This window comes from Elephas maximus, chromosome 11 (assembly GCF_024166365.1).
Source record: "Elephas maximus indicus isolate mEleMax1 chromosome 11, mEleMax1 primary haplotype, whole genome shotgun sequence".
Taxonomy (NCBI): Eukaryota; Metazoa; Chordata; class Mammalia; order Proboscidea; family Elephantidae; genus Elephas; species Elephas maximus.
The window spans coordinates 24,694,457-24,708,428 of NC_064829.1; the positions used below are offsets into that span (position 1 = coordinate 24,694,457).

The window sequence follows — 13,972 nt, forward strand, 5'->3', positions numbered from 1 at the left end:
ATAAAGTATTAGTCTAGGAAGACAGTCACTGACCGATATTAATACTAGCAGTGAAAAATTATTAGATATCCAAGATATGAAATTACCTGCATTTTTTCACTTGTCTCAGAAGCACCCAACTAGTTTATCTGTTTGCTGTGTTAGGTGCTTAATCTTCCAAGGCTATTTTATTTGGTCACTGGAAATGTCACTTGTAAAATTTGAATGGTAACACAGAAAATTAAAAAAAAAAAAATTATCGATATTTCAAGTAACCTAGCAAAATTTAGACAGGAGTAAACTTCTTTTCTCCACAATAAATGTACCCACAGACGTGAACCTGTTTACTGTATTAGACAGTTAAATTCAACTAATGGAAATGGGGGTTGCAACTGGCAATGAGCCCCAAACTGACAGTGCAATTTGGAATTCATCCTAAATGCACGTCACAGGTTAGGTCTTAGTTTCATGTCTTTTCAATCATCCTACATGAATATCCTTTAAATAATTATACTTTCCAAAAGTCTCAAAACTTAAATTAGTAATATGGACCTTGCAGATATCATTTTCTTTTTACTGATCAAAGAAATCCATTTGCAAGCAGATGCCATTAAACCAAAAACATCATCAACATATATCTTTGACATGTATTTCAGAAACCCAGCCAACCAAGGCTGCACGCCGACGTATCACCTATAAAGTGCTGAGCACTATGGAGTTCCAAAAGGAAACTGTGGGTTAGAAATAATGGTAAAACAATCAGGATTAAGTTAGAAACTGAGGTGTGCTTTAAGAGAAAATGGAGATATTTGCTAATGCAGAGGAGACGTGAAGGTTAAATGACCAGGTTTTAGAGCAACGTAACTGAAGTACAGACAGGGGACAGTGACAATATTAGCAGCTAAAAGGAAAATAATGCTGCTAAAAGGTAAAAAATATGTTTGGATGGTGGGGAAGGGGTCTCAAATGTTAAATTAAAAAATTTTAGGAAAAACGCAGCAGCCAATGTTGATTAACAACAGCTCCTTTAGAAGGTGAGAAGTTTCTAGCTATTTCCTTAGAACAATGGTTCTCAACCTCCAGAACGGTCAGAATCTCCTGGAGGGCTCATTAAAATACAGACTGTTGGCCTCCACCTCTGATTCAGTAGGCCTGGAATAGAGCCCAAAATTTGTATTTCTAACTAACTCCCGGGTGATGCTGATGCTGCTGGTCTAGGGACCACACCTGAAGAACCGCTATCCCAAAATAACTCTCGAACGCATCAAAAGCTCGTATCTGTCTCAGAGGGAGCGGCACAGCAAACCAAAGGAAGAGGAAAGGTATCCTCACATAGCTAAAACAGGCTCAGGACCGTCCAAATCTGGTTCAACAAACCACTTAGGGAGCAAGTTCTCTTCTGGGATACATTTAGAGCTCTCACCTCTCCTGGAAGTAATCTAAGAGATAAAACTTATCTGGGAACTGGACCTCAGCCCCATTTTTTTTTTTTTTTTTTTACAGAATTAAAAGTATTTTTAATCATTGAAAAAAGAGCAAGCACACATGTTCAGGCAGTAGAATCAAAGTATCAAACTCAGATGCAAAAAGGACCAGCCTGCAAAAAAGGGGCCACTCCACCCACTTCGTCCAAGGCAAGGATTTTTCTCTTTAGGGTGCACAGGGGCCCCACTGCCTAGGGAAGCCAGTCAAGTCCAGGCGAAGCTCCCCATCACGCTTCACTCTCACACACACAGGACCAGCCCAGTCACAGTGTTCTGTCAGCCAGACCTCTCCTTACCACTCTGTCCTTCAAGCAGAAAGAAACTCCTGTGGGTACAACAGACATGTGTTTTTATTTATTTTTTTTTTTAATTGTGCTTTACTTGAAAGTTTACAAATCAAGTCAGTCTCTCACACAAAAAGTAATACACACCTTGCTGTGTAGTCCTAGCTGCCCTCCTCTTAATGAGACAGCACATCCCTCCTCTCCACCCTGTATTCCCTATGTCCATTCAGCCAGCTCTTGTAGACTATTCCTTCTCATCTCGCCACTGCACAGGAGTTGCCCACATACTCTCAAGTGTCTACTTGAGCCAAGAAGCTCACTCCTCACCAGTATCATTGTCTATCTTATACTCTACTCCAATTCCTGTCTGCAGAGTTGGCTTCGGGAATGGTTCTAATCCTGGGCTAACAAAGGGTCAGGGTACTATGACCCCTCCAGTCTCAGTCAGACCATTAAGCCTGGACTTTTTACTAGAATTTGAGATCTGCATCCCACTGTTCTCCTGCTCCATCAGGAATTCTTTGTTGTGTTTCCTGGGGCAGTGATCGGTGGTAGCCAGGCACCATCTAGTTCCTCTGGTCTTGGGCTGATGGAGTCTCTTGTTTATGTGGTCTCTTCTGTCTCTTGGGCTCATCTTTACCATATGTCTTTGATGTTCATTCTTCTTTGCTCCAGGTAGGTTGAGACCAATTGATGCATCTTACATGCCCACTTGCTAGCATTTAAGACCCCAGGCATCTCCCACCAAAGTGGAATGCAGAACGTTTTCTTAATACATTTTGCTATTCCAATTGACCTAGATGTCTCCTGACACCATGGTCCCCAGACCCCTGTCCCTGCTACTCTGGCCTTCAAAGCATTTGGTTGTATTCAGGAAACTTCTTTGCTTTTGGTTTAGTCCAGTTGTACAGACTATCCCTGTGTTGTATATTGCCCTTCCCTTCACACCTAAAAAAAATTTTGTCTACTGTCTAGTTAGTAAATATCCCTCTTCCTCCCTCCCTACCCTCGTAACCACCAAAGAATATTTTCTTCACTGTTTCAACTATTTCTTGAGTTCTTATGATAGTGGTCTTATACAGTATTTGTCCTTTCGCAACTAATTTCATTCAGCATAATGCCTCCCAGATTCCTCCATGTTACGAAATGTTTCACAGATTCATCACTGTTCTTTACCGATGCACAGTATTCCATTGTGTGAATATACCATAATTTATTTATCCATTCATCCATTTGTGGGCACGTTGGTTGCTTCCATCTTTTTGCAATTGTAAAGTGTTGCAGTGAACATGGGTGTGCATATTATCTGTTCCTGTAAGCGCTCTTATTTCTCTAGAACATATTCTAAGGAGTGGGATTGCTGGATCTTATGGTAGTTTCGTTTCTAGCTTTTTAAGGAAGTGCCAAATAGATTTCCAAAGTGGTTGTACCATTTCACATTCCCACAAGCAGTGTATAAGCGTTCCAGTCTCTCCACAACCTCTCCAACATTTATTATTTTGTGTTTTTTGGATTAATGCCAGCCCTGTTGGAGTGAGATGGAATGTCATTGTAGTTTTGATTTGCATTTCTCCAATGGTTAATGACCGTGAGCACTTCCTCATGTATCTGTTAGCAGCCTGAATGTCTTGTTTGGTAAAGTACCTGTTCATATCCTTTGTCCCTTTTTTAATTGGGTTATTTGTCTTTTTGTTGAGTTTTTACAGTATCGTGTAGATTTTAGCTATCAGATGCTGATCAGAAATGTCACAGCTAAAAACTTTTTCCCAGTCCGTAGGTAATCTTTTTACTCTTTTGGTGAAGTTTCTGGATGAGCATAGGTGTTTGACTTTTAGGAGCTCCCAGTTATCTAATTTCTCTTCTGGTGTTTGTACATTATTACTAATGTTTTATATACTGTTTATGCCATGTATTAGGGCTCCTAGCATTGTCCCTATTTTTTCTTCCATGATCTTTATCGTTTTAGATTTTATATTTAGGTCTTTGATCCATTTTGAGTTAGTTTTTGTGCATGGTGTGAGGTATGGCTCTTGTTTCATTTTTTTGCAGATGGATATCCAGTTATGCCAGCACCATTTGTTAAACAGACTGTCTTTTCCCCATTTAACAGACTTTGGGCCTTTGTCAAATACCAGCTGCTCACAGGTGGATGGATTTATGTCTGGATTCTCAATTCTGTTTCATTGGTCTGTGTATCTGTTGTTGTACCAGTACCAGGCTGTTTTGCTACTGTGGCAATATAATAGGTTCTAAAGGCAGGTAGTGTGAGGCCTCCCACTTTGTTCTCCTTTTTCAATAATTCTTTACTTATTTGAGGCCTCTTTCCCTTCCATATGAAGTTAGTGATTTATTTCTCCATCTCATTAAAAAATATCACTGGTATTTTGATTGGGATTGCATTGTATCTGTTATCACTTTGGGTAGAATAGACATTTTTAAAATGTTGAGTTTTTCTATCCATGAGCAAGGTTTGTTTTTCCACTTATGTAGGTCTCTTTTGGTTTCTTGCAATAGTGACTTATAGTTTTCTTTGTATAGGTCTTTTACGTCTCTAGTTAGATTTATTTCTAAATATTTTACCTTCTTAGGGGCTATCGTAAGTGGTATTGATTTGGTGACTTCCACTTCGATGTTCTCTTTGTTGGTGTAGAGGAATCCAACTGATTTATGTATGTTTATCTTTTATTCTGATACTCTGCTAAACTCTTCTATTAGTTTCAGTAATTTTCTTCAGGATTCTTTAGGTTTTTCTGTGTATAAGATCATGTCATCTGCAAATAGAGATAACTTCTTCTTTGCCAGTTTGGATACCCCTTCTTTCTTTATCTAGCCTAATAGCTTTGGCTAGGACCTCCAGCACAATGTTGAATAAGAGTGGTGATAAAGTTGGCCCCATGTTAACCACCCCACCTCCCAGTGAGGCTTATACAGAGAAAAGAGCACTATTAGCTTTACACAAGCCTGTATTTAATATCTTGAAACCAACCTCAGGTCTGACTACCACCTGAAATGTCTCCTTCAACGCCTAGAACTCATCAAACCCCATGTACCCGGGCATCAGGACTGTGGCTTCCATTAACTCCTACTCTTGTAAAAGGGCACTAGAGCTCAATATGGCTAAAGCCCACATTCATCTTCTTCATCCAAGGTGCCAACCACTAGCATAGGCCATGGACACTGGGGCACAGTATGCTGCAAAAGCAGGAATCAAGAAAGATTCATAACCCTTACAGTTAACATCTCGGTCTTTTACTAGAAAAAAGACCTTGTTTCACCTTTAAAATCAAAATTACCTTTTAAAATGTACTAGACTTCACACAGATAGATAGCTGCCATCAAGTCAACTCTGACTCACGGCGACCTCATGTACAATGGAACAAAACCTTTCCAGGTTCCGTGTCATCCTCACAATTGCCAGCACATTCCCGTATACCACTGTGGCTACTGTGCCAATCCATCTCACCGAGGGTCTTCCTTGCCCTTGCTGGGCCTCTATTTCACCAAACATGACGTCCTCCTCCAGGAATTGATCCCTCCTCAAGACATGTCCAAATCAAGTGAGTCAGACAATATTCTCTTGCAATTCATAAGGCTTTCATTGGTTAATTTTCAGAAGTAGATCACCAGGCCTTTCTTTCTTGTCTGTCTTAATCTGGAAGTTCCACTGAAACCTGTCCACCATGGGTCACCCTGCTGCTATTTGAAATACCAGTGGCATAGCTTCCAGCATCATAGCAACACGCAAGCCACCACAATACAACAGCTAGACATACAGGTGATAAACCAAGGTAATATTACCAGATTTTGATGACATGTATATTCTCCTCCATTATTCAGAAAGCTTAACCAGAAGCTGCCAGTTTCAAGTGACTGAAAAACACAATTATGGTTATACAAACTGTACAATTACACTATGCATTTCAACAATGAGCATAAGCTATGAGGAAGAGTCTAGGTGCTGACATCTTACCAAGCATCCATCCTGATTCAAATGCTCTTTGGAAGTCATACTAAGTTTCCTCTTTCTGCTGGGCTGTTTCATTGCCATTTCAGCGCTCCTCAGTGGCGTTTTCCTGTAATATAGTGCCATATCAAAATTTGGGGGGTTATTTGCCCCTTCAGAGCTACAAAAACAAGAAAACATCTTTCAGTTATACTTCTTAACAAATGGTTGTTACAAGTAATCTCATAAACAAGCTGACATAAAAATCCCACAGTTGATTTTCGAAGTCCCAATATAATGATAAAATAATGGGGAAAAGACTGGGTTTTCTACTTCATTTAGAAGTTGTATCTCAAGGAAAACAGGTATTAGTTTGGAGCTTAGCTGTCATGACCAACAAGAACTCCTCAAAACCTGCCTCTGTACTCACGTGGTCTGACCGTCCCCAGGTGTCAGAACAAAGGTGTTCTTTCTAAAACGTCTTAGTCATGCAAGGCATATCACAGCAATCTGGAACAAAGAAAATAAGGAAAATGCTTACCAATCCAATTTATCACGACTCCTCTTCAAAATATTAATATTGTTGTTGTTAGGTACTGTTGAGCTCGTTCCAACTCATAGTGACCTGTGAGAGCTGGAACTCGACAGGACTGCCTTGCTTTTCCAGGTCTTGCAAGTTTTCTGCCTTTGACAGGGTGCAGTCCTACCACTTTTCAATGGGTCGTTTTAGTGGAAAATATTTGAGCTATCCTTCTCTGACAGGTTTCTACCTTACATGGGTTCTGGCTTTCCCAAGTTTTACTGTATAATAGGATAAAACACTGCCCCGTCATGCACCATCCTCACAGTCGTTATGTTTGAGCTCATTGTTGCAGTCACTGTGTCAATCCATCTTGTTGAGGGACTTCTTTTTCTCTGACCCTCTACTTTACCAAGCATTATGTCCTTCTCCAGGGACTAGTCTCTCCTGTAACATGTCTAAGGTAAGTGAGACGAAGTCTCACCATCCTCACTTCTAAGGAGCATTCTTTTAATGGTTTAATAAACAGTAGCGGATGTTATTTGAAAAGTTGGTTGAATGTTTTTTGATAAAGTAGGTCAACTGTTTTGAAGAAGCAACCACCACTACCACATGGATACCACTGGAGCTATAATTCAAAAGGTCATTCACTTTGAATAATTTTAACTGACATGTTTTTAGAAAAAAATTAATAGATCTAAATCATCTATTGTCCCCAGTGCTTTGGAACCATATATCCAACTGCTTCATGTATCTAACTTCTTCCTTGATATTTTTACCTGAACAATGACCCCCAAATTCTATAAACTTCACATATTCATCATTCCCCCCTCATTGTTTCCTGGTTCTACTCTCTCTTCCTGTTTGACTGATGAAAAGACCACCCACCCATTTGCCCAGAGTTGGCCTTCACAGTTGCTCAAACTGTGCACTGCACAATCTTACCCAGCAAAGGGGCAGGTAGAGGTGACCCCTCTTCTCACACACCATTCCCCCTGCCATGGGGTTGCATCTGCTCAGAAGAAAATACCTGTTTTTCTAATTCAAACAAAGGCATCATTTGGGCTAATGGTGCCCCTGACTCTGCCTGACCCAAAGACCTAGGAGTTAATGCATGCATCCTTCCCATCACACCCCACACGCTGCTCCAGGTTTTGCTGGTTTTTCATCTACTAAAGATTTCTTGAATTCATCTAAGTCCTCTACTACTACTAACTCTAACCATCTCCAATGTTGTGCTACAGTCAATAAAACATTTTAGGGTTCCTTGGAACATGATATGCCTACTGCTTTTTAGCTGATACTCTGCTCATCCCTCAACCTCGAAATCCCTCCCTGCTACCTACCTCTCCATTTTTCAGCCAATCTAACTCTTATTCACCCTTCATGATTTGACTTAATTTCCATTAGAAAAGCCATCCTTGCCTACTTCCGGCTCCTAGTGCCTGTGCATACCTTACCACAGTACTTAACACTAAAACTGTACGTTTTTTACTTACAAACACATCTCCCCCATGAGACAATAAGCATCCCAATGACAAGGACTGTGAATTATTGATCCTTATTTTCCACTGTCTATATATTTCTTCTGGCTGTACATCCAGAATGCTTCTTAGAAGCAAGGATGGTGAGACTTTCCATTCTATACTTTGGACATGTTATCAGAAGGGATCATTCCCTAGAGAAGGGCATCATGCTTGGTAAATGAGAGGGTCAGCAAAAAAGAGGAATACCCTCAAAGAGATGGATTGACACAGTAGCCACAACAATAGGCTCGAACACACTTCCAGCCAACGACCCGCCATAGACAGAAGCACCACACCTTCCCTCTACAGCAAAGACCTGAAAAACTAATAAAACAGAGACAAACATCATTCCGGGAACCCAAAGTGTCAAATGAAGAGATAAAGAATTCAGCCGATACGGAACGGAATAAGAAACTGACAGAGGACAGAGAGCAGGAAAAATACATGCAGAGGTCCAATATCACCTAATCCAGCATGGATTTGCCATTTTAGACTCCTGTTGGGGATCGGTGGACAGGGAGCACAGGAAAGCAGCTTCATGGAGTTCCCAGCAGGAGACAGAGCACCTGGTAATCAGCAATACATGTTTTCGCACCCCCATCCTCCCCCATTGCCCTACCTCCGAGCTTCCTGGCTGCCTGCAATGGCTCAGTCAGCCAGGGAGTACAGCGTTCATGCTGCTTGGATTCACCCCACCCACATAAGATATCAGCTGAAAGGGAATACGAGAAAGCAGCTTCATGAAGTTCCCAGCTGGAGACAGACACTCGGTAACAAGGGGAGTGATATATTCTTTCCTAACTCCCACCCTTCTTCCCTCCCCCCCCCTTTAGCCTCCTCTGCTTCCCACTAGGTGCAGTCTCTTCGTCGGGAGGCAACTGCTTTGGACCTAGGTTGCTTAGATTCGGCCCAACCACACAGGCTGAGCTGGTGTTGCTTCTCTCCATTTCTTTTGGTTTCTTCTGTGCTTCCCACCAGCTCTCCCTCCATTCTCCCGGACACCTGGCTCTGTGTGCCATCTTTGCTTCTTCTTAAAAGGCTATGAAGCCCTGCTTGATTCATTAGGCCCAGGACACCAGCTGGTGGGATCCCAGGGGCTTTTTTTTTTTTTTTTCGCTTTCCTCTGTTTTGTTTTGTCTGTTTTTTCTTTTCACATTTGGGGAGCCCCTTCTAGCTGGGCTCTACTGCATGGCTTAGGAACCACTCGCCCAATCTGTACAGCCGTGTAGAGACCCCTGAGAGCATTTCTTTTTACTTTCTTTCTTTCTTTTTTTTTTTTCCCTTTCTATCTTTCTTCATTTCTCAGTTCTCGTTGCTCTACACTTACCTTTGTTTCCTTTCTCCTGAATACCAGGTGCTGTGTGACATCTATACCCCCTCTAGCCAGGCTATACTGTGCAACCTGAGAGCCACTTCCCTGGTCTTCGCAGCCTCACTGGTGCAACCTCTGGGGGTGTTTTGCTTCCAAATTATTATCTACTTATTTTTTTCCTTCTTCCCTTTTAATTTTTTTTCCTTTTTGCTTTTCTCCATTTCTCAGTTTTTCTTCTTTACACTCCAATGGCAAGCTCCCTTAGCACTCTTGATTTTTCCTTTGCCTGTTTGTTTGTTTTGGCTCCTATTTCTCCTCTCTCTCATACCCATATTAGCTCCACACATCACAACCTCCTCCCTCTTTCCTGCCTGCCTGAACCATGCAGTGAACACCACATCCCTGATCAGAACAGGCACGGTCTACAAGGACCTGCCCAGCACTGATGCCTTGCCCACCCCGTCACCCCTAGTATGTACCACAAACAATCCATCACAGCCTTTCCCTTTAGCTGGACCTGCCCTGCTTCACCATAGTTAAGTGACTGGCCCTGCCCACTGAACAAAAAAGTGAAAAGTATTGTGACTACAGACAAACGAACAACAAAGAATCCAAAGCCCACCTGGTAAGACATAACCAAATAAAACAGAAAAGCAGGATGAAAAAAAAAATGAAGAAAATAACTACTGAATGTCCCAAAGACAGTATCAAAATATATATTAAAAAAAAAAAGACTGGATGGCTCCAGTAGGTATCCAAAATAAAATACTAGATGACTTTCCAGTAGGAAAAAAAGCACTGAAACTACCTGACAGAAAATTCAAATCCCTAATATTCAGAGTAATCCAAGGGATAAAGCAAAAAGCAGAAAAAAATAGACAGATTTATGGAAAAGACAGACAGATTCATGAAAAATACAGACAAAAAATGGAATTCAGGAAAATACAAGAACAAAATGCCAAAATAAATCCACAACTAGAAATCATACCAAAAAAAAACAAAAAAAGCAATTAGAAATCCAAAAGATAAACAACAAGATTTCAGAAGTGGATAGTGTCATAGAAGTGCTAAGGAGCAGGTTTGAAATAATGGAAGACGAGATCAGCGAAACTGAAAACAAACCCTTGGATACCACTGTGTTTGAGGAAAAATCAGAAAAATGAATGAAGAAAAATGAAGAAACCCTGAGAATTATGTGGGATACAATCAAAACCAAACATTGATGTGTGATCGGAGTTCCAGGACAGGGGGAGAAAACGGAAAAACCAGAGAGGATCACTGAAGATATGCTGAGAGAAAACTTCCCTAATATCAAGTAAAATGAAAAGCTGACCATCAAGGAGCTCAATGAACCCCATATAGGATAGACCTCAAAAGAAAAACCCAAGGCAGATCATAATCACGCTCACTAAAGCCAAAGACAAAAAATCCCAAGAGCAGCATAAGAAAAACAAAAAGTCACATACAGACGAGAAACAGTAAGACTAAGCTCTGATTATCTGCCAGAAACCATGCAGGCAAGAAGGCAATGGGATGACACATATAAAACCGTGAAAGAAAAAAACTGCCAACCAAATATAATACACCCTACAAAACTTCAGTTCAAATTTTATGGTGAAAACAGGACATTTTCAGATAAACAGAAATTAAGGAAATATGTAATAACAGAACCAAACTTAAAAGAATTATTAAAAGGAGTCCTTCAGTCTGAAAACAAACAATATCAGACCACAGCCTGAATCTACGATGTAAGATTGTACCACCCAGATTAGGAAATAAACTCTCAAGGACTATCCGAAATGAAAAGAATTGCAGCAGGGAACCAGAAAGGTTAATCTGTAAATGACAACAATGTGAGAACAATAAAAGAGGGAATAAGTGGTATAGGTATAGAATTTCTAATGGAGAGGAAGGCAAAGTGATACCAAGTAATAATAGACTGGTTCAAACCTAGGAACATGAGGGTAAATTTCATGGTAATCACAAAGAAAGTTAACAAACCTACTCATCAAAATAAAGAGGAAAGACATAAAGTCTCAAAAAAAACAAAATGTACAAAAACAAAAGAAATCCACAAACAAAAGGACCTCAGCACAGGAGAGTAAGGAGGACAAAGAAAATGTCAGCAACACACACACACAAAAAAAAGAATGACAAAATAACAGCAATAAACTCACACCTATCAATAATTATACTGAATGTGAATATCCTAAATGCCCCCATAAAGAGACACAGAGTGACAGATTGGACTGGAAAAAAAAAAAAAGGATCCATCAATACTGTCTACAAGAGACACACCTTAGAAATGAAGACATAAATTTATTAAAAAGCAAGGGATAGAAAAAATATATCAAGCAAATAACTGCCAAAAAAGAGCAGGAGTGGCAACATTAATCTCAGATTAAAACTGAATTTAAAACAAAATCCACCCTAAAAGACAAAGAAGGGCACTATATAATGGTTAAAGGGATGATCCATCATGAAGACTTAACAATAATAAACATCTGCACACCCAATGACAGGGCTCCAAAACACATGAAACAAACTCTAAGCACTGAAAAGAGAAATCGACGATTCCACAATAATAGTAGGAGACTTCAACACACCACTCTCCATAAAGAACAGAACATCTAGAAAGAAACTCAACAAAGATAAAAAAGAGCAAAAGAGCATGATCAACCAACTTGACCTCACAGACATATATAGAACACTCCACCCAACAGATGCAAAGTACACATTCTTTTCCAAAACATGTAGAATGTTCTCCAGAATAGGCCACATCTTAGGCCACAGAGCAACCCTCAACAAAATCCAAAACACTGAGGTAATACAAAGGATCTTCTCTGACCACAATGCCTTTAAAGTAGAAATTAACAACAGAAACAGCAAGGAAAAATAAATAAATAAATTACATGGAAACTGAATAACACCCTGCTTTTAAAAAAAAAAAAAAAACTAGTCCCAACGATGGCACTAGTTTTTTTTTTTTTTAAAAAAAAACCACTGGGTAATAGAATAAATCACAAGTGGAATCAAAAAATTCCTAGAATCAAACGAGAAAGAAAACACATTATACCAAAGCCTTTGAAGCACAGCAAAGGCAGTCCTCAAAGGTCAATTTATAGCAATAGATGCACACGTTAAACAAAGAAGAAAGAGACAAAATCAAAACATTAGCTACACAACTCTAATAATTAGAAAGAGAACAACAAACGAAGCCCACAGCCACCAGAAGAAAGGAAATAATAAGGATCAGAGCAGGAATAAGTGGGGAAAAAAAGTAAGTAAAATAATAGAAAGAATGAAAAAAAAAAAAAGTTGGTTCTTTGAAAGCATCAACAAAATTGACAAACCACTGGCCAAACTGACAAAAGAAAAACAGAAGAGGATGCGAATAACCCAAATAAGAAATGAAATGGGGGACATTACAACAGATCCAACTGAAATAAAAACAATCATAACAGATAATTATGAAAAACTATACTACAACAAATTTGAAAACATAGAGGAAACAGACAAATTTCTAGAGACCATCTACCCAAACTAACACAAAGTGATGCTGCAAATCTGAAAAGACCCGTAACAAGAGATTGAAAATGTAATTAAAAAATCTCCCAACAAAAAAAAGACCTGGCCCAGATGGCTTCACTGGAGAATTCTATCAAACATTCCGAGAAGAGCCTACGCCAGTACTACTCAAACTATTTCAGAACACAGAAAAGGAAGCGATATTTCCAAATTCATTCTATGAAGCCAGCACAACCCTGATGCCAAAACCAGGCAAACACACAATAAAAAAAGAAAATTACAGACCAATATCTCTCATGAATGTAGATGCAAAAATTCTCAACAGAATTCTAGTGAATAGAATTCTGCATCATATCAAAAAAATAATACACCATGACCAAGTAGGATTCACACCAGGTATGCAAGGATGGCTCAACATTAGAAAATCAATCAAATAATCCACCACATAAATAAAAAGAATCACATGATCATCTCAATCAACACAGAAACAGCATTCAACAAAGTCCAACACCAATTCCTGAAAAACTCTCAATAAAGTAGGTATAGAGGGAAATTTCTCAACATTAAGAAACGGCATCTATGCAAAACCAACGGCCAACATCATTCTTAATGGAGAGAGGCTGAAAACATTCCACCTGAGAACAGGAACAAGACAAGGATACCCTTTATCACCACTCCTATTTAACATTGTGTTTGAAGTCCTGGCTAGAGTAATAAGGCAAGAAACAGAAATAAAAGGCATCCAAATTGGTAACAAAGACATTAAACTGTCCCTATTTGCAGATGATATGATACTATACATAGAAAACCCAAAAGACTCCATGAGAAAACTTCTGGGACTAATAGAAAGATTCAGCTGAGTAGCAGTATACAAGATAAACATACAAAAATCAGTTGGATTCCTAGACACCCATAAAGAGAACAATGAAAAGAAAATCAGGAAAACAATACCATTTGTAATAATGCCTAAAAAAAAAAAACTTTGGAATAAATCTAACCAGGGATGTAAAAGACCTATTCAAAGAAAACTACAAAACATTACTGCAAGAAACCAAAAGAGATCTACATAGATGGAAAAACATACCATGCTCATGGATAGGTAGACTCAACACTGTAAAAATGACAACTCTATCCAAAGGGATTTACAGATACAATGCAATACCGATCCAAATACCAATAACATTCTTTAAAGAGATGGAAAAACTTATCATTAATTTTATATGTAAAGGGAAGAAGCCCTGGATAAGTAAAGCATTATTGAAGAAGAAGAATAAAGTAGGAGGACTCGTACTACCTGACCTCAGAACCTACTATACAGCTACAGTAGTTAAAACAGCCTGGTGGATATATTGACCAATGGAACAGAACTGAGAAGCCAGATGTAAATCCATCCACC

At 39.4% G+C, this 13,972-nt stretch overlaps 1 protein-coding gene across 1 annotated transcript in view; it reads right to left on the reverse strand.

Annotated features, from left to right (window-relative positions):
* Positions 1 to 13,972, reverse strand: part of L3MBTL4 (L3MBTL histone methyl-lysine binding protein 4) — a 710,419-nt gene that overhangs the window by 637,274 nt on the left and 59,173 nt on the right. Inside the window, 2 exon segments of the mRNA XM_049900533.1 lie at positions 5,718 to 5,871; positions 6,121 to 6,200. Coding sequence (XP_049756490.1) covers positions 5,718 to 5,724 — 7 coding nt within the window. The 5' untranslated portion in view covers positions 5,725 to 5,871; positions 6,121 to 6,200.